The sequence below is a fragment of the Lissotriton helveticus genome, chromosome 9 (assembly GCF_964261635.1).
Source record: "Lissotriton helveticus chromosome 9, aLisHel1.1, whole genome shotgun sequence".
NCBI classification, from domain to species: Eukaryota; Metazoa; Chordata; class Amphibia; order Caudata; family Salamandridae; genus Lissotriton; species Lissotriton helveticus.
In genome coordinates, this window is record NC_136070.1 from 959,013,020 (window position 1) to 959,032,601 (window position 19,582).

General features: G+C 47.5%; 1 protein-coding gene across 1 annotated transcript in view; it reads right to left on the reverse strand.

Moving 5' to 3' along the window:
* Positions 1-19,582, reverse strand: part of RBM5 (RNA binding motif protein 5) — a 277,566-nt gene that overhangs the window by 168,511 nt on the left and 89,473 nt on the right. Inside the window, exon 10 of the mRNA XM_078661241.1 lies at positions 3,429-3,589. Within this exon, the coding sequence (XP_078517367.1) occupies positions 3,429-3,589 (161 nt within the window). The remainder of the gene's footprint in view (positions 1-3,428; positions 3,590-19,582) is intronic.

Here is a 19,582-nt window from a genome sequence, read left to right on the forward strand (position 1 = left end):
CGGTTCTAGTTCGTGCTATATAAAGCTCTAAAAAAATATATATATTTTTTTAAAGTCACACAGTAGTTCCCAGGTCCACTCGAGGCAGAACACGTCTTTTAGCGAGAGGTGCCTTAGAAATTCCAACGTGCACAAGTGCTGAAATTGTGCATTTTCTGCACTGGCAAACAGATCTAGCAGTGGTTCTTCCCAAATGGCATTAGTTATCCACTAGGTGTGGACAGCAGAGCTAGTCAGTCCTGGTATTGAAAGAGCTTGTAAAGTGGACCATGAGCAGAATCGGGATGGACTTCAGTCTAGATCAAACCTGCGCCTGAAAAAAAAAAAAACAATTGGGGCCTCCTCTTCAGACATTGGAGTCGGCATAGGCGTTTAAGTGCCTCGGCTGGCGAAGATGGGGATGCCGGAAGCAGAGTCTCGACTGGAGAAAAATGCAAGATGGACTCAGTAACTGGCACCAAGGGCAAACCTCCTGGCGGTACTTCAGATGAAAGGTCTATTGGCTTCTAGGGGCCTAAGAAACGTCAGATTAAATCAGTAGGGATTCAGAGGGTGTAGCATGGCTGTATGGAACGATTTACGCGGAGGTGGCGTGGCTAATGGCCTAGGAAACTCTGGTTGTTCTGGAACCAGCTGCGTATCTGCCACGAAGTCGGCTGACTGAGAAAGGACTGGAGTCGGAGCTCAGGAGAGGCAGCTATATGGGCTCCACACGCCATTTCCAGAGTCGGAGGGCATCAGTGCAGAGCTACATGGCACCACATGACTGCACGCGGAGATACTTTAAAAAGTTTCCAGATCCTGCTTGACACCAGGGGTATATTCAAAAGCTGAGGAATCTGCAGCTAGAAGTCTATCGGAAAGTATTACAGAATGCAGATAATTTAAAAAATGGATATTGCACTAAATAATGCATTAAAGTTGTGCTCAATAATGGGAAAATAATAAAGCTACAGTTGTGAAATGGGTAGTAAAAAAAAAAGTAATAAAAAAGAAAACCACAATTATTAAAGATGTACTGAAGACTACTGAGCAAGTCAATCACCACAAGCAGGGCACGAGTCGGGGTACCACGCGGGTGGACGGCATCCCCCCACTTATTTCAGAGGGTTTTTCAGGGTGGACGCCGTCCACCCTGCTAAATCAAAACCGCGTCCATCATACCATTACAAAATGGGAGCGCGGCGTGCACGAAGCAAACAAAGCATTTTCGGGTCCAAGCACGCCGGTCACCACGCCCCTGCACCTACCAGGTGCACCGTTGCCAGGGTACCCAATAGACGCCAAGGATCCAACCTCAACCAATGAATGGGTGGGTCTTGCCTGCTGCCTGAACTGCCTCCGCTTCCTGCACCAGACTTCCCGACATCGCCTGCTGCCCTCTCCAGTCCCGGCCTCGCCTGCTGCCCTCTCTCTACGAGGCCTAAAGCGCCTTCTTGATTATTGAAGAAATAGCTACTCCGTAAGTAATAAAACCTTCGGGTCTAGTTCGCGCTATATAAAAACAAACTGAGGGAAGCCACGTTAAAACAACAGTCTGAGGAGGACTGTAAGCATGCTTGTCTAAATGAAAGCGGCTTTCATCAGCGGAAGTGACATATCAGATCATTTTTATGAGCCATCTGCGCACGGCCAATAGAAGGCTTCGCGGCCTGCACTGTCTGGTTTTGTAAATACCCTCTTAATTAGAGACATGCTTCCGAACTATTGCAGCTTCGTGGTATATGTCACATCACAGCGAGATCTGCGTTTTCTTTTAAGTAGATGTTTGTTTCATATAGTCAGCCATGTAATACATGATCATACAAGATAATTACAAGATGTAAAGGTGGGTTAAAGTTGAACACTTATTGGTAGGTGATGCGCAATGTAAAATTGCTAATAAATAAGTGTAAACTCCTTTATGTAAAAAATGTGCACTCTATTACAATTTGCAATAGCGCTGTAATGATACACGGGTGCTGTATGGCCACACAAGGCTGAAGGTGAGAGCCATAGAACTCACAGTCCCCGTAAGTAATTTTTATAGCGCTTCGTACGCCTGCTGAGGACACACACATAATTCAGGTTTTCATCTGGTTCCTGGGGGACCTTCGGTGCATGATGGATTGAAAGTGTGTCGGTTGTACTCCGTGGGAGAAACTTGGATGCCGTGCATGAGGTTTGGAAGCGGCTAGAAGTGTTTCCTGTAGCTTCAAGGCATAAGCCCGGAGTAGTTGCGGCGAGTGTTTCTCAGCCGCGCACGCCGGCCCTTGGCAGAGGTATATTTAGTAGTATTCTATTCAGCAAGATATAACCTACGCAGAATTATATCTCTAACATTTTAGAAATTCTGCATATTATGTGGTCCAAAACAAGGACTTTGCGTACGACTTATTTGATGCCCGTTCAGAAGGAATGTCGTAAATACATGTTTTCAACACTTACATCTCTAAGACTATTTGAAATCCTGCCTAATATGTGGTTCAAAACAATGACTGCGAACCATTTGCTGTATTTAATAATTTACAGAGTAAAAGGATGCTGGTAACTTTATTGAGCAATGCCCTCCTCTCAAAAAATTCTCTGCCCCGCCAGCACCCCGTGATGAAGACACCACACAGGGAAGATGTCCCACAGAATCTCTGACCACACTCACAGAAGTTGTAAATTTACGTTTGAAGTGCATTTCTTTCTGTTACCGAAATTCACTAAGCATTTTATATGTAAACCTGGAAAGCTGCAGCAGTCGCAGGTTCCCAGAAGTAGTTTTGGGGATCTTTTTACAAAGGTGTTTTAACATGCTTAAATGTAACAGGCATAGCTTTACCCACGCATAACCACGACACTATAGTGAAACTGCATTGCAAAACTTTTTTTCTCCATTTGGAAGACATTTTTTTTCCTATTTTTTTTCCTATTGCAAAACTTATTCCTCTAAGCATCAGCTGGTTTTGTGTGCATTCACTCCATGCTGGATTAATAAATGTAAATGTCGTGTTCTAGGTAGCGTAATAAATTTTATAGTTTTGATAATCACTATTATAGTTTCTAGTATGTGCTTTTCTTCCGCTTTTTTCAACACACTAATTCTACTTTTGTTGCAATACATGCAAATGATAGATCTGCCTTACATGTGATGTCACTTCCTGTCGTGATGTCACTTCCTGTGACCACGCCTACCTTGGAGAGTCCCCCCACTTCTTTTTTTAGGACTTGTGCCCTGACCACAAGGGAAACCCTACAGAGCAAGTGATTAAGAATGCCAATCTAGTAGAGTAGCCAGCAGGTGTGTGACGAACAGGACCACACCGATTTACGCAGAAACACACAATACATTTTATTTTCAAAGCTAACTTCACAGAAGGGCTGCAGCAATATACATACACATCAGCATAACAGATGGACAAAAGAAGTTGGCTACTGATCTTTAACTTAACTGCTCTTACCAGAGTTGAAGCAAGCTGAACAAAAGCAAAACCTCTGTTCTGTTGTGTTTGCTTGTCTTTGATGAGACGAATGTTTCCAACAGCAAGTGAAGCATATGGAGAGAGTGCAGTCATGATTGAGTCCACTACTGTGTGAGGAGCTATGTTTCGAAGAATAATTGCTGCAGAAAATAAACAAAATGTTACACGCCTTTATCAGCACATATCTTCACAATCTACTGAACAAATAGTTACCTACAACGAATAGTTCTTCAGCTTGGGAATCTAATAGCATACATATTTAGTAAGTACTGTCAAGTTCCAGTATCTTGGAACACTTACAATGTAAATTAATACATTAATTTTGAAAATTAAATGGATAGGTCATGCGTAGGAAGCTGGCTCTGTATATACACAATACCAAAAAGAGGCATAGTGTGCACAGAGTCCAGTGAATCCCGAAAGGTATAGAAGAGGATAAAGTAAATAGCACCTTATTCTCAATTTAGTGGTAGCTCGGCTGAGCAGTTAAGGCTTATCAGAGGGTAATGTGAATGCAATTGGTGTACAAACTCATACAAGGCAGGAACACACACTCAATGACTTACTCCAGGCCAATGCTTGGAAAAACATTACTTTAGTTATGTTTATCCCTACAAACCAAGTTGAACGCTGTGCCATGTAGACTTCAATAGCAATAACGAATAGTTTTACCTGTCGGTGTAGTTTTGCAGCTTGAAAATCTTTCTGGATTCACTATGCTGTGCATTATTCCGCGGTCTTGTGGTTGGGTCCGGATTCGTAGTCTTTTCTTTGGTTTTTTTTTCGTAGTCCAGGTGGGCGTCGGCGTCACACCTCCTTGGGTGCATTTCCGGTGAGGTCGGCATGCTTCCTGCGGAAGCTCCCACTCTTGGGCGCCATCTTCGGGTTCTTTTTTTCCGTGTTTCTTTAGTTTCCGAAGTAATGGCAATGTTCTATTCAGGTGATATTTTACCGCTTTGTACTTTTAAAAGTCCCTTTTTTTTTTTAACTACCTCTTCTCTCTCCAGCCTCATCTTTCTGGCGGAGGTGGGTGTGTTCGCTAGTGAATCCAGAAAGATCTTCAAGCTGCAAAACTACACCGACAGGTAAGAAAACTATTCGTTTTGCAGCGTGAATCTTTCTGGATTCACTATGCTGTGCATAGATTTTGCAGCGGTTTCTCATCTCTGTGGCGGCTGGGTGGAAGATGAGCGTTGGTTATTGAATATGTGCTGGAGCACCTTTTGTCCGACTTGTGCTTCCTTGTTCATCTGTATATCCACACAGTAGTGCTTCGTGAACGTGTGCACCGAAGCCCATGTTGCCGCCAGGCATTTGTCCTCTATGGGTGTGTTAGCCAGGAAGGCTATTGTAGCACCCTTTTTCCTAGTGGAATGGGCACGTGTCCCCTCTGTTAGCTCTTGTCCTGCACGTTTGTGGCAGAGTTGAATTGTCTGTGCGATCCATCGTGCAATAGTCTTTTTGGTTACTGCCTTTCCCATGAAACTGTTGGCGAATGACACAAAGAACTGTTTTGTCTTCCTGTGTCCCTTCGTCCTCTCAATGTAGTGCATGACTGCCCTTCTGGCGTCCAGGGTGTGCAGAGCTCGCTCTGCGCTAGTTGTTGGTTTTTGGAAAAAACTTGGTATCTGTATAGACTGGTTCATGTGGAATTTGGATACCACCTTCGGCATGAAGTGTGGGTCAGTCCTCATCACAACCCTATCATTGTGTATTTGTATGTAGGGTTCTTGTAGCGTTAGCGCCTGAAGCTCGCTTACTCTGCGTAAGGACGTTATTGCAACCCTATCCACTAGAGCAAAAAGAAAGGTGTTCCTGAAATGTGTAACGTAACTGATTTTATGTAAAGTGCCTTGTAAAGGGGCAGCTGAAATTCCAGGAGCCTAGTCCCGACAGCTCGACGACTTCGGAGGGCTGGAAGTGGTCCCCCGCTACACGGCGGAGGAGGGCACTGGACATCGAATGCTGTCTTATGTAAAGCGCTCTGATAACCTAACCGGTTCAAGATCCTGAAATGTGCAACGTAATTGACTCTATGTAAACTGCTGTGATAACATGTAACGGAACTGGTGCTATGTAAAGCGCTCTGATAACCTAATCGGTTCAAGTTCGCGCTATAGAAAACTCTAAAAATAAAATAAATAAAGGAAAGCTGTTATCATAGTTAGCATCTTTAGGGAGGCTTTGTGAAGTGGCTCAAAGGGCCTTTTCATGAGTTCCGTGAGGACTATGTTCAAGTTCCATGCAGGTGGCGGCACCCGCTTGGGTGATGCGATCCTTTTTGCTCCTTCCAGGAATCTCTTCACCACCTGTGATGTGAAGAAACTCCTGCACGTCTCTCCCCTTGTGTAGGCGACTATCGCTGCCAAGTGAACTCTTAACGAGGATGAGCGAAGGTTCTTCTCCAGCAAGTGTGTTAGGTACCTTAGCACTGTGGAGTCCTTCTTCATTTTAGTGTGAAGTCTTTCTTTTCTGCACCACATTGTGAATCTTTTCCATTTCGCAACGTAGCACTTCCGAGTGCTGGGCCTCCGTGCCTCCCGAAGGACCTTCAGGGTGCTTTCTGGCAGTCTCAAATGTGCGAACTCTAGGTCCTCAGGAGCCACGCTACAGGCTCTCTGGCTCTGGGTGTAGCACCTCTCCGTTCTGCATGGAGAGTAGGTCTTTCCTCCTGCCGAATCTGTGGGGTGCACACGGTGTCATCTCCATGATCTGCGAGTACCATGTCTGTCTTGCCCACTGTGGCGCGACCAGTATCAGGGTCATGTTGCTCGCTCTGCACTTGCTCAGCACTCTGTATCAGTGGTATCGGGGGAAAGGCGTAAGCAAATGTCCCGGACCAATCTATCCATAGGGCATTCCCCAGTGACCCCTCCTCGGGCTGTCTGGATGCGAAGTTTTGGCATTTTGCATTCCGGTGTGTGGCAAACAGGTCCACTGATGGTGTTCACTATCTGTCGAACAGCCACCTCGTCTCTTGAGCATTGAGCTCCCACTCGTGGGATGCAGATGTCTGTCTGCTGAGCCAATCTGCTTGTATGTTGTCCTTCGCTGGTAGATGTATGGCTAGCAGGTCTATCTTGAGAGGGATGGCCCATCTCCATATCTCCTGCGCCAGTGTTGAAAGCGGGGCTGACTGTGTGCCCCCTGCTTGTTGATGTAGAACATCGCGGTGGTGTTGTCTGTTTGTAGCAACACCGTGTGCTTGTACAGTCTTGTTTGGAAAGCTTTCAGTGCAAGGAAGATTGTCTTCAATTCCAGGTAATTGATGTGCCTTGTCGCATCTGCTGGCGTCCACAGTCCTCACCTTGAGTTCCTCCATGTGAGCGCCCCATCCCTTCAGGGATGCGTCTGTGGTGATGTCACTGTTGGCGTTTGGGGCGTTAGAGGCTTTCCCCTTGTTATGTTCTCCATGGTCCACCATGTCATCTCCTTCTGCACTGCGTGCGTTACAACCACTAGATCCTCCCAACTGCCTGTAGCTTGTGACCATTGCTCCTGTAGCCATTCTTGAATGGGTCTCATGTGGAGACGTACATTCGGTACCAGGTGGATGCATGATGCCATTATCCCCATGATCTTGCTCGCAGTCCTCACTGTCCGAGCTTGTCCCTTCCGGTAGAGGCGAGTTTCCTTCACCAGTGCCCTCGCCCTCTTCTCGCTGGGGAGCACCTTGCCCTGTAAGGTGTTGATCTGTGCTCCCAGGAAGATCTTCACTTGTTCCGGCTCCATTGATGATTTCTTCCAATGGATGGAGAACCCCAGGCTTATGAGCGTGCTCGTCACGGTGTGTGCGTGCAGTTTGCATTTCTGGTATGAGTTTGCTTTCACCAGCCAGTCATCCAGGTAGGGGTATACGTGTATTCCCTGCCTTCGTAGGTGCGCTGCGACTTCTGCGAGGCACTTTGTGAAGACCCTCGGTGCTGATTTTAGCCCGAAGGCTAGTGTCGTGAACTGGTAGTGGTTTCTCCGATGGTGAACCTGAGCATATGCTTGTGCCTTCTGTTCATTGGGATGTGCAGGTAGGTGTCCTTGAGGTCTATTGTGACCATGAAGTCCCCGATCTGCAGTTGCGGGAGCACCTCTTGCAGGGAGGTCATTTTGAATTTTTGCGTTCTTATGAATTTGTTCAGGAACCTTAGGTCCAGAATGGGTCTCATTGTCTCGTCTACTTTTGGTACCAGGAAGTACGCCGAGTATATTCCCTTGTTTCTTTCCTTGAAGGGTACCCGTTCTATGGCCTGCTTCCACAGGAGTTCCTTTACTTCTTCCTGAAGACACTCTAGCTGCTTGCTTGCTAGTTTTCTTTTTGGTTTTCTGCTTGTTGGCCTCCCCTCCAACTCTATGCAGTATCCGAATTGGATGATGTTGAGGATCCATTTGTCTGATGTGATTTCTCTCCATTCTTGGAGGTAAAATCTTAAATCTTCCTCCCACTGGTGTTATGTGGTCGTAGATGTGTAGCTTGTCTTGACCCCTCTGTACGTGCTGCACCCTGGGATCTTTTCTTTGGGTGGGCACACAGGGTTTTTTGAAGTCACTTAGAGGCGAGCTGCTGTCCCCCTCTTCTATTCTGTCCACGTCCATTTCCTCTCCCTCGAAAGGACTGGCCTCTTTGTTGGTATTGCCAGGACTGCTTCTGCTGACCCTGCAAGTCTGCCTGGTGCGTCTGTTGGAAAGCCTGGTGTGATGTACCTGGCTGGTTTCCACCTCTCCCGCCAGGCCTCCGTGACGGGGTGCCCCTTTTGTTGCCTCTGAACTGCAATGCTCCCATGGACCTTGCTGTTTCGTTGTCCTTTTTTAGTTGACTGAGCTTCTCATCAACTGTTGTTCCGAAAAGCGTGTCGCCGTTGAACGGTGTGTTCAGGATGCTGTGCTGCACCTCTGGTTTGAAACCTGAAATCCTGAGCCAGGTGTGTCTTCTTTCAGTGACACCCATCATCATGAGCCTGCTGGAGGCGTCTGCTCCATCCAGGGCCGTCTTGAGGCAAGAATTTGCCGCGTTCTTCCCTTCTTCGACCAGCTTTTCGGCCTTCTGTCTGGCATCCTGGGGCAGGTCCTTCACCAACTGCCCCAGCTCCTCCATGATCTGGTACATGTGCCTGTTTATCAGTGCGTTGGAATTAGTCATGGGCCAGTGGGTTGCGGCGTTCCGTTCGATCCTTCTGCCCACCAGATCCATCCTCTTGCTCTCCTTATCCGGTGGTGGTCCAGAAGTAGTGGGTACGTTAGCCCTCTTCCTTGCTGTGGCCGTGATAATGGAGTCTGCAGAGACAGTCCCCTGAATGTAGGGTGGGTCTCTGTTCTGGGAGTTACTGCCTTGCATGTTGCGGGCTCCCTGAATGCTTCCTACCCTTGAACCAAGACGCTGTCGAGCATTGGCAGGTATTGGCTGCTTGTTTGTGTGGGGAGCAATGTCTCTAGAAGGAAGTCTGCTTTCTGCTTCTCTTCGTCGAGCTTGAGTTTGAATGCTGCTGCGGCAGACCTTATCACCGAGTTGTAGGCCCCGATGTCGTCCAGCGGCGATGGCCTCGAGGGATGTGTCGACCGACTCCTCCGGGGTGTCGGTGTCGACATCTAGGTAATCCACCTCCTGTAGGTCAGAGGGGGCCGACTCTGCGTCCGTCCTGCTGTCCTCCTCCTGCCCCCCATAGTTGTAACTATCGTAGGGATTCTCTTCCTCTTCCTGGTCGTCGACCACCTCGACGTCCGGGTCTTGTTCCTCGGGGACCTCGTCTTCTTCCTCGACCACCTCCACCACTGGTGGCTTGGTCTTGTGTGGGATCGTGAAGGTTTTCATCTTTGCGTCGAAATCTTTCTTCCGCTGCAAGATGTTTTCCATTTCGGCCTCGAGGCGTCTTCTCTTTTTCTCCATCTCGGCCGCGTGTTCCGCGTCGGATGGTTCGCCGCTCTTTTCGGCGGTTGGCTCGGCGCCGTGCTTTTCGGTGCCGAAGTTTGACGTCGACCCGGATTTTGGGTCTCTGGTCGGCGTCGGTAGTTTAGGGTCCTTCTCCCTCGGCGTCGATCGATCCTTTTCGGGGACGATTTTCGACGACCTCTGCTGCTCAACAGCTCTCGGCGCCGGGGACTCCTTCTCAGAGGATCCGCTGGGCCTGTGGGTACTCGCGGACGCTAGGTGTTTTGGCGTCGGCGCTTTCGGGGCCTTGCCCTAGTTTTTTCGAAACTCAGAGTCTCTCGGGTTCTTGGGGGCCGGAGAGTCTCCTACCTTATCAGAAGTCTTCGTGTAATCGGTCTCTACGACCGTGTAGCTGTAGTCTTTGGCGGCAGCGTTGTCCTCTTCCTCGGAAGACATCCCCAGATCGTAGAGGGACGGAGTCGGGGCCTTCCCCTGTAGGGTGGCGTGCGCTACCCTCTGTCTCTCTCTCTCACACGAAGGGTCTTCGGGGTGAAGGCGGAGCAGGCGTTGCAGTCCTCGCTTTCGTGATTTACCGGTAGACAAAGGTTGCATACCGGGTGCTGGTGCTTCTGCGCGTACTTGTGGTGGCAGTTACGGCAGAACTTGAACGGCGTGTTGTCCATCGAGCGCTCAGGGCCTCCCTGGTCGCGTGTTCGTCGACGTTCGTCGAAGATCTCGATGAATTCTCCTTCTCCTTTGCTGACTCCTCGTCGATGAAGTCTCCTGGAGTCTTCAGATGCCTTTTCTTTGCTATTTCTGTCTTTTTCTTTCATCTTTCTCCCAAAATGTCTGGAGCCCAAACGGGAACGATCCAGACCTGACAGCGGGGAAAAAAAAAAATCTGAAGATGGCGCCCAAGAGTGGGAGCTTCCGCAGGAAGCATGCCGACGTCACCGGAAATGCACCCAAGGAGGTGTGACGCAGACGCCCACCTGGGCTACGAAAAAAAAAAAAAAACTACTACGAATCCGGACCCAACCACAAGACCGCGGAATAATGCACAGCATACTGAATCCAGAAAGATTCACGCTGCAAAATTTCAAGTTACTGGCAAGAGGTTAGTATAGCATCACACAATACTTTACATGTACATGAAATGCCGGTCAATATAGAAGATACTTTGTATTTAGGATCAAGACTTATTAAATTAGAGAGACCAATGCAATCGTAAGGAAGGAAATACAGGTGAGTAACTTACAGGTAAGTTAACTGTTAAGATTCAGTCTCCAGAGGTTTTAGTCAGCACTGGGCAAGAGTCGGACCAAGGTAGGTACTGCACCACCAGCAGCACTGGTGCAGCCGGGTGCAAAGGCTCTGGGCCCCATGTTATCCTATGGAGCCTGGGGGCACCTCGAAGAGGCACTGGTTACAGTAAGTACCAGCAGGTCTGAGATACAGGCCCTGGGTGGGGAATAAGGTCAGCCCTGGAGGCACCACAAACGGCACAGGAGTGCAAAGGAGGCATCGGGGGCCCTGATGAAACCAATTGAGATCCTCAGTTAGGGAAAAAGTCAGCAGGCTTGGTTAGGAAGGCTGGTTGAAGGGATACCACAAATGGAGAGTTGAATAGCAAGTGGATGCCAGGACTCAGTTGGCCACTCCTAGGCCTGGAGGCCGCGGTGGCAGGGATGTGTTTAGGAGTCAGATCCAGTCGTAGACCATTCAGGTTGAGGCTGCAGGCGTCGAGGGGGAAGTCAGGAGAGGTCGTCCAAAGCAGTAGCCCAGGTCAGGAACAGGGAGACTGCATAGGGGTTGATGGGCCACCTGGACTCAGGCCGTGGGCGTCTGGTGCAGAGTCGTACAAGTGCCGCAGAACCAGAATCCTTGTGGTAGTTTCTTGCAGGACAAATCCAGTATCCATGAGAGACAAGTGTCTTTGTTGAAGACCGGATAGGCCCTTGGGGTTCTTGGAGGTTGCTGGCCACACTGGTTTCTATACTATACCAAAATGAGTGGAACCCCAAAGGCTTACAGAGGTAAAAGTAGATAATATCTTACACTCTACTTCTGGTAGTATGGCCGAGCAGTAAGGCTTTTTCAGAGGGCAGTGTTAAGCATTAATTGTACATACTCAGGCAAGGAATGATGTCATACTCAAGGACTGAACTCAGAACAATTTGTATAAAATTTTTGTTTAGTTATTTTATTTCTAGAACACCAAGCCAGGCCTGGTGAAGGTAAGTGAAATAATTTTGCAGGTATAATGCAATTCAATACAATTGGAAGGCAGGTTCAAATGCAGTTGGTTGATTTACAGGCAAGTCAACGGCCAAAATCACTTATCAGTTACTTTATAGATTACTGGGCATGCTACTTCGTGGGTTACTTGGTTACTTTTGCTAATCAGTGTGATATACCTAGATATCACACCAAGACATTTTCTAGACAAAATGTAAGTAGTTCAATTTTTACACACATGCAATTCCTTTGGGGTTTCATATAAACCAACTCCACACTTAGGATTGCATGGACTGCTTTTGTTTGAAAAATCTTTTAAGGGAGGAAGGATAATGTTACTTACCCAGTACGCATCTGTTCTTGGCATGCATAGCTGTAGATTCATATGCTATGCATACTCATGCAATTTAGTGGTGAGTCCGGAAGTTTGCAAGTTCTTCTTCGAAGTCTTTCCAGGCACGAGCTAGGTGGTGACTCTCGGTGATCGTGCGCACGGGCAGGCTCCATTGTTAGATTGCTTTTTACCGTAGAGTTTGAGAATGGAGTTAGTAAGAGTAGAATAGGCATGTCCATGCATATGTATGTAAAGTAAGAGAACCGCAACAGGTATAGGAACCCAGGGAGGTGGGTAGGCGCATGTGAATCTACAGCTCTACATGCCAAGAACAGATGCTTACTGGGTAATTAACATCAATTCGGTTTCATGCCAATTGTTTCGGCTCGGTGCCCAAATGTGGCAGACTATCCCAAGCCAGAAGGCTTTAATATTGGATTTGTTGCCAGGACCGAAGGCGGAGAGTCAGAAACATGATCTCAGCGACGACCTTGGCCCGAATGCAGAGGAGGGGTCGAAGCCTTCATGTGCAGAGGTAGAGTTTGGGGCAGGGGAGGATCAGTACTCACGGTACGCTAACCTTGCGGGATGTCTTTGTCCATGTCTGAGTTGCCTTCTGACATGAAAATGTGTTCTTCCTCGGCTTCTTGAGCAAGGACATCGTGTTTGGAATCGTCTCTGAAGAGATCCGGAGCGGAGCCGCTGTGGCAGTGTTGCATTTCGTGACGTAGAACCAGAGGGTCACGGAGCATCTTCTTGGATAGGAAAGACTCTGCACAAGTCGCAGTCTTGTTAGTCTTTCTCCGGGAAGAGGCACAAGTTGCAGACTTCGTGCGAGTCGATGCGCAGGTACTTGGCGTGGCATCAGAGGACAGAATTTAAATGGAGTCCGTTCCATCGACTGTGAGCTGGCCCGACGCAGCTAGACCCATCGGCCTGCCACAAAATTTGTGATTGAAAGATTTTTCTGAACGATACGTGGAGAATGGATAACACGATCGAATAACAATACCATGGAGGGTAAGTGGATTGTCCACTGAAGGGAACCCGAGAAACTGAACAGGAGCGCAGCAATACACGTCCAAACCCGATGGCGGAAGTAAACAGTCTAACAATGGAGTCGATGCCTATGCGCACTATCACCGAAAGGAGGAGTCACCATACCTAGTGACTGGAAAATCAAAGAGCAAACATCCGGACGCAAACTAGATGGCAGAAGTATGCTCAGGCCTCAAACTTGAAGTTATCGGTTTACACCTCTCTAGCTGTGTGCACTATACCAGTGGTGAGGGTACAGGTGCATGAGCCCTGTACCCCTACAGTGTTTAAGTCAATTCTTAGACCTTGTAAGTGCAGTAATGCCATCAAGTGTAAATGGTGCTGGAAGTTTGTCATTACAAACTCCACAGTCCCAGAATGGCTTTACTGAAAACTGAGAAGGAGTAGTTTCTGTCCTGTAAGGAATATGCTACTTACCAGTATGCATCTGTTCTTGGCATAGAGGGCTGCAGAGTGGTACATTTATGAATAGATCGCCATCTGGTGTTGGGCTCGGATGATTGCACTTTGTTTTTCTTCTGGAGAAGTCTTTGTCGTCATAGGTGACTCCTCCTCTCGGTGTTAGTGCGCATGGGCATCGGCTCCATCCTTAGATTGTTTTGCCATAGTAGGGTTAGATGGAGTAGTGTAGTATAGTACATAAAGATATGCCCATGTAAATGTATCTAAATAAGATAATGTTGGGACAGACACAGGTTTCCGGGGAGGCAGGGAGGGCATGTACCACTCTGCAGCCCTCTATGCCAAGAACAGATGCATACTGGTAAGTAGCATATTCCGTTCGAGGCATATGGGCTGCAGATGGTACATTTATGAATAGATTGTACAGCAGTTACCTCCCTAGCGGTGGTCACCAGTGTCTGTCGCAACTGTCTGAAATAGAGTTTTTAATACAGCTTGGCCCACTCTGGCTTGTTGTGCAGCCTGTACATCAACACAGTAGTGCTTTGTGAATGTATGTGGAGTAGACCAAGTTGCTGCTCTACATATGTCATCTAGGGGAATGTTCCCTAAGAATGCCATAGATGCTCCTAGTTTTCTTGTGGAATGAGCTCTAGGAGGAACAGTTAATGTTCTCTTTGCTTTAATGTAACATATTTGTATACATCTTACAATCCATCTTGCGATGCCTGCTTTAGAGATAGGATTGCCCTTATGTGTTGGGGAAAATGCTACAAATAGTTGTTTAGTTTTCCTGAAGTCTTGTGTTCTTTCTATGTAGTACAAAATGGCTCTTTTAACATCTAGTGTATGTAGAGCCCTTTCTGCCACCGTCTGTGGCTTTGGAAAGAAGACTGGTAATTCCACTGGCTGATTGATGTGGAATGCTGAAATTACTTTAGGCAAGAACTTTGGGTTTGTTCTAAGAACCACTTTATTCTGGTGTAACTGTAGGAATGGTTCTTGTATTGTTAATGCCTGTAATTCGCTTACTCTTCTGAGTGAGGTAATAGCTATAAGGAATGCCACCTTCCATGTAAGGAATTGTATTTCGCACCTATGCATAGGTTCGAAGGGTGGCCCCATTAGTCTGGTGAGTACTACGTTGAGGTTCCAGACTGGGGAAGGTGGTAATCTTGGTGGAATGACTCTTTTAAGACCTTCCATGAATGCTTTTATCGCTGGTACTCTGAACAGTGATATGCGCTGCCTGTTTTGTAGGTACGCTGCTATAGCTGCTAGGTGTACCCTGATAGATGTGTACGCTAGATTACATTGCTGTAAGTGTAATAAGTAGCAAATAATCTCCCTTGTTGATACGTCTAGAGGGTTGATATTGTTATTAGTACAGTGTATAGCAAACCTCTTCCACTTAGCTGCATAGCATGCTCTGGTGGTTGGACGTCTCGCTTGTTTAATTATTTCCATGCAATTTGGGGGGAGATCTAAGTACCCAAATTCTAGGATTTCAGGAGCCAGATCGCTAAGTTCAATTGAGTTGGATCTGGGTGCATTATTTCTCCATGGTTCTGTGTAAGGTGCATGGGTAGAATTCGTAGCTTTTGATGTGGCACTTGTGAGAGTTGCAGGAGCGTGGTGAACCACGCCTGTCTTGCCCACGTGGGTGCTACTAGTATCATGGTCATTGAATGTTGTTGCAGTTTCCTGACCACTAATGGGATTAGTGGGAGAGGGGGAAAAGCGTATGCAAATTTGTTGGACCAATTTATCCATAACGCATTGCCCTGCGACAGGTGATGTGGGTACCTGGACGCGAAGCTTTGGCATTTTGCGTTCTGATGAGTGGCAAATAGGTCTATCTCTGGTTGTCCCCATCTTTGGAAGAATGGCTGCAGTATTTGTTGGTGCAGTTCCCATTCGTGTATTTGTTCCGACTGTCTGCTTAAGATGTCTGCTATCTGGTTTTGAACTCCTGGTAGGTGCTCGGCTAACTGATAGATGTTTTGAGGAATGGCCCATCTCCAAATTTCCTGTGCTAGTCTGGATAATTGGAGAGAGTGGTTCCCCCCCTGTTTTTGAATATAATACATTGCTGTCATGTTGTCTGTTCTGATCAGGACTGCTTTGTGGATAACATGTATCTGAAAGGCTTTCAATGCTAGAAACACTGCCAGTAGTTCTAGGTAGTTGATGCGTAGTGTTCTTTCCTGCACACTCCACCTTCCTTGTACTGTGTACTTGTCCATATGTGCTCCCCATCCGGTGAGCGATGCGTCTGCTGTTATTGTCACCTGTGGAATTGGCTCTAGGAACGACCGCCCCTTGGTAATGTTTGTTCTGTTCCACCACTTCAGAGAGCGGTGTGTGCGGTCGTCTACCAACACCAGATCCGTAATCTGCCCTTGAGCCTGATTCCACTGTGTCGCTAAGCATTCTTGTAGCGGACGCATTTGTAGTTTTGCATATGGTATTAGCAGTATGCAGGATGACATCATGCCTAATAGCTGCATGAACACTCTTGCTGTTAGTGAGTGTTGTGGCTGAAATCTCTGAATGATTGTAAGCATTGCTTGGACCCTGACTGGGTTGGGGTACACTTTGGCTTTTTCTGTGTCTATAGTAGCCCCCAGATATTGTTGAACCTTGTTTGGTTGTAGGTGTGACTTTGTGTAGTTCACCGTGAACCCTAGCTGGTGTAGTAGCTGAATTGTCTTTTGTGTGTGTTGCAGACACTCCTCTTGCGACCTGGCTTTTATTAGCCAGTCGTCCAAGTATGGGAAGACATGAATTTGTTGTCTTCTTAGGTGAGCTGCTACCACTGCCAGGCATTTTGTGAACACCCTTGGTGCCGTCGTGACACCAAATGGAAGGACTTTGAACTGATAATGTTGTCCTTCTACCACAAACCTGAGGTATTTCCTGTGGGCTTTGTGAATAGGGATATGAAAGTAAGCGTCTTTTAGATCCAGTGTAGAAAGAAAATCCCCTTTCTTCAGTAAAGGAAGTACTTGTTGGAGCGTGACCATGTGGAAATGTTCCGAATTTATGTATGCGTTGAGAGGTCTTAGGTCCAGTATTGGCCTTAGAGACCCGTCCTTTTTGGGGATTAGGAAGTATAGGGAGTATACTCCTGTTCCCTGTTGGTGCTGTGGAACCTTCTCTATGGCATGCTTTTCTAGCAGTGATATTACTTCCTGTTTTAATAGTGTCAGGTGATCTTGTTTCATTGGACGCTGTTTGGGGGGGATGTTTGGTGGGGTAGCTGTGAGTTCTAGGCAATAACCATGTTGGATAATTTGTCTTACCCACTTGTCTGATGTGATGTTTTCCCAGACAGGTAGGAACTGTGATAAGCGTCCCCCTACCGGTGTTATATGGTCTGGGGGAAGCTCTATGGAGTCACTGTTTTGGGGTTGGAGAGTTGCGGTTGTTGTTGTTTCCGCGACCTCTACCCTTGTTGTTGTTACCCCTGTATCCACCTCTAGAATTACCTCTGGGTGATGTAGGTGTAAAAGAGGTTTGCTGTTGGTTTGTACCTGTACTTTTGGATCCTCCTCTATAGGTGGATCTACGAAAGGAACCTCTTTGTGTCGGCTGTTGCAATGCTCCCATTGATTTAGCCGTTTCTGTATCCTTTTTCATCTTTTCTAGGGCCTCATCTGTCCCTGTGCCAAAAAGTGTTTTCCCATCAAAAGGTTGGTTCAGTAACGATGTTTGTACCTCTTGTTTGAACCCTGACACTCTGAGCCATGCATGTCTCCTTAACATGATGCTTGTATTTGTCGACCTTGCCGCAGTTTCTGCCGCGTCTAGGGCGCACTTTATTGAAGTGTTAGTAATTAACTTCCCTTCTTGTATAAGTTGATCTGCTTTCTTTTGATGTTCTTTAGGGAGATGTTTGATGAGTGTTTCTAACTCATCATAATGCGCTCTGTCATACCTTGCAAGTAGTGCTTGCGTATTAGCTATGCGCCAACTGTTTGCCGCTTGAGATGCTACTCTCTTGCCAGAGGCATCTATTAGTTTAGACTCTTTGTCAGGAGGTGGAGCTTCTCCTGTAGATAAAGAGTTTGCTCTCTTGCGAGCGTTTGTGACCACTAGTGAGTCTAGAGGAATTTGTCCCTTAATGTATATTGGGTCTTTTGGAGCTGCCCTATATTTTTTATCAATTCTTGGGTTCAATACCCTAGCCCTCACTGGGTCTTTGAATATCTCTGATGTATGACTGAGAAGGCCCTTTAGCATTGGTAGTGTTCCTGATGTTCTTTGTGCAGTAGGTAGTGTTTCTAATGAGAAGTCCTGTACTAGAGGTTCTGTATGTAGGTCTACCTTATGAAATGTTGCTGCTCTAGTAATGAGTTGTGCAAACCCAGTATTGTCATCAGGAGGTGAAGGTTTTGAGGGGTATGACTCAAGGTCGGTATCATTACCTGATCCCACATTATACTCCTCCCATGGGTCTGCCTCCTCTGGGATTGTGTCATCATCCCCAGGGTGTCCCCCCTCCCCTGTGTCACTCTCTCCATCTGTTGTAGGTGTAGATGGACGTGTGGGAGGAATATCTGGCCTATTGTGAGGAAGAGGTGAAGATGGTGTGTGAGGTTTGGGAGAAGGGGGAGGAGTTGTATTCGTCCCCATTGTTCTCTTCTTTGGATGAGCCTTGTCGTCCAAATGTTCATGTTTCCTCTTTTTAGGTAGTTCTGTGGCTACCTTGCCAGTCTTTGGGTCAATAAACAAAGTCTTTTGTTTAGGATCCGTTCCGTGTTCCTGTGTCGGTACCGCAGTTTTCGGTTCCGAAAGGTGTTTTTTCTTTGAACTGTCCATTTGTATTTTCGGTGCCGAAGTTTTGTTCGGATCCGACTTCTTCGGTATCGAAGATGTTCCCGGTGTCGGGGGTGTTTTCGGCGCCGAAGCGTGCTTCGGTGTCGACATGGACTGCTTCGACTTCGAGCTTTCCTTGACCTGGTGCTTCGGTGTCGATGTGGTCGGTTTATCGGAACCGGAACCACTATGATGTGGGACCGAGTGTTTCGGTTTCTGTTTCGTTGCCCCTCTTTTTAGGTAGTTCTGTGGCTACCTTGCCAGTCTTTGGGTCAATAAACAAAGTCTTTTGTTTAGGATCCGTTCAGTGTTCCTGTGTCGGTACCGCAGTTTTCGGTTCCGAAAGGTGTTTTTTCTTTGAACTGTCCATTTGTATTTTCGGTGCCGAAGTTTTGTTCGGATCCGACTTCTTCGGTATCGAAGATGTTCCCGGTGTCGGGGGTGTTTTCGGCGCCGAAGCGTGCTTCGGTGTCGACATGGACTGCTTCGACTTCGAGCTTTCCTTGACCTGGTGCTTCGGTGTCGATGTGGTCGGTTTATCGGAACCGGAACCACTATGATGTGGGACCGAGTGTTTCGGTTTCTGTTTCGTTGCCGGGCTCGAAGGCGGGGCGTTGGAAACTTTTTTCGGTTGTCTGACCGGGCTCGAGGGCGGGGTCGACACCGTGCGGGGTCTGTTTTTCGGTAAGGGGACGTCGTCACTCACGGTTTGTTGGACGTCGATTTCCTCGACGTCGGACTCGTCCGCTTCTGACCCCGCCTCGTCGGCCTCTTCTTCCTCCTCTTCTGGGTGCTGGTCCTCGAACAGCTCCGGGATTGCTTGTGACTGCATTCTCGATACCTCGTGTCTTCGGGCTCGACGGTTTCTAATCGTCGATTTTGACGAGAACGCTGCACAGGCCTCACAGTCCCTGGATTCGTGTTCAGGGGACAAGCAGAGGTTGCACACCTCGTGTAGGTCCTTGTGTGGGAACTTAGCACCACACGTTGGACATTTTTTGAATGGAGTCCTTTCCATGGACCCCGGGCTGGACTACGTCGAGTTTCTCGTAGTCGTCGTCCTTCGAACCGCGTCGGTATGGAGTGAAGTCGCGTTCGATAACGTCGATTTGGAAAGGAATACGCGCCGGTTATAACCTTCTTTGTTGAAGTCGGTCCGGAGCGCTTCGATCCTCATCCGAACCCGATGGCGGAAAAAAACAATCTAAGGATGGAGCCGATGCCAATGCGCACTAACACCGAGAGGAGGAGTCACCTATGACGACAAAGACTTCTCCAGAAGAAAAACAAAGTGCAATCATCCGAGCCCAACACCAGATGGGGTATCTCTGTTATAGTCATAATCTAGTGGGGTATCTCTGTTATAGTCATAATCTAGTGAATAGTCCCGCCCATGTGCGAGGACCCCGGCAATCAAAAATA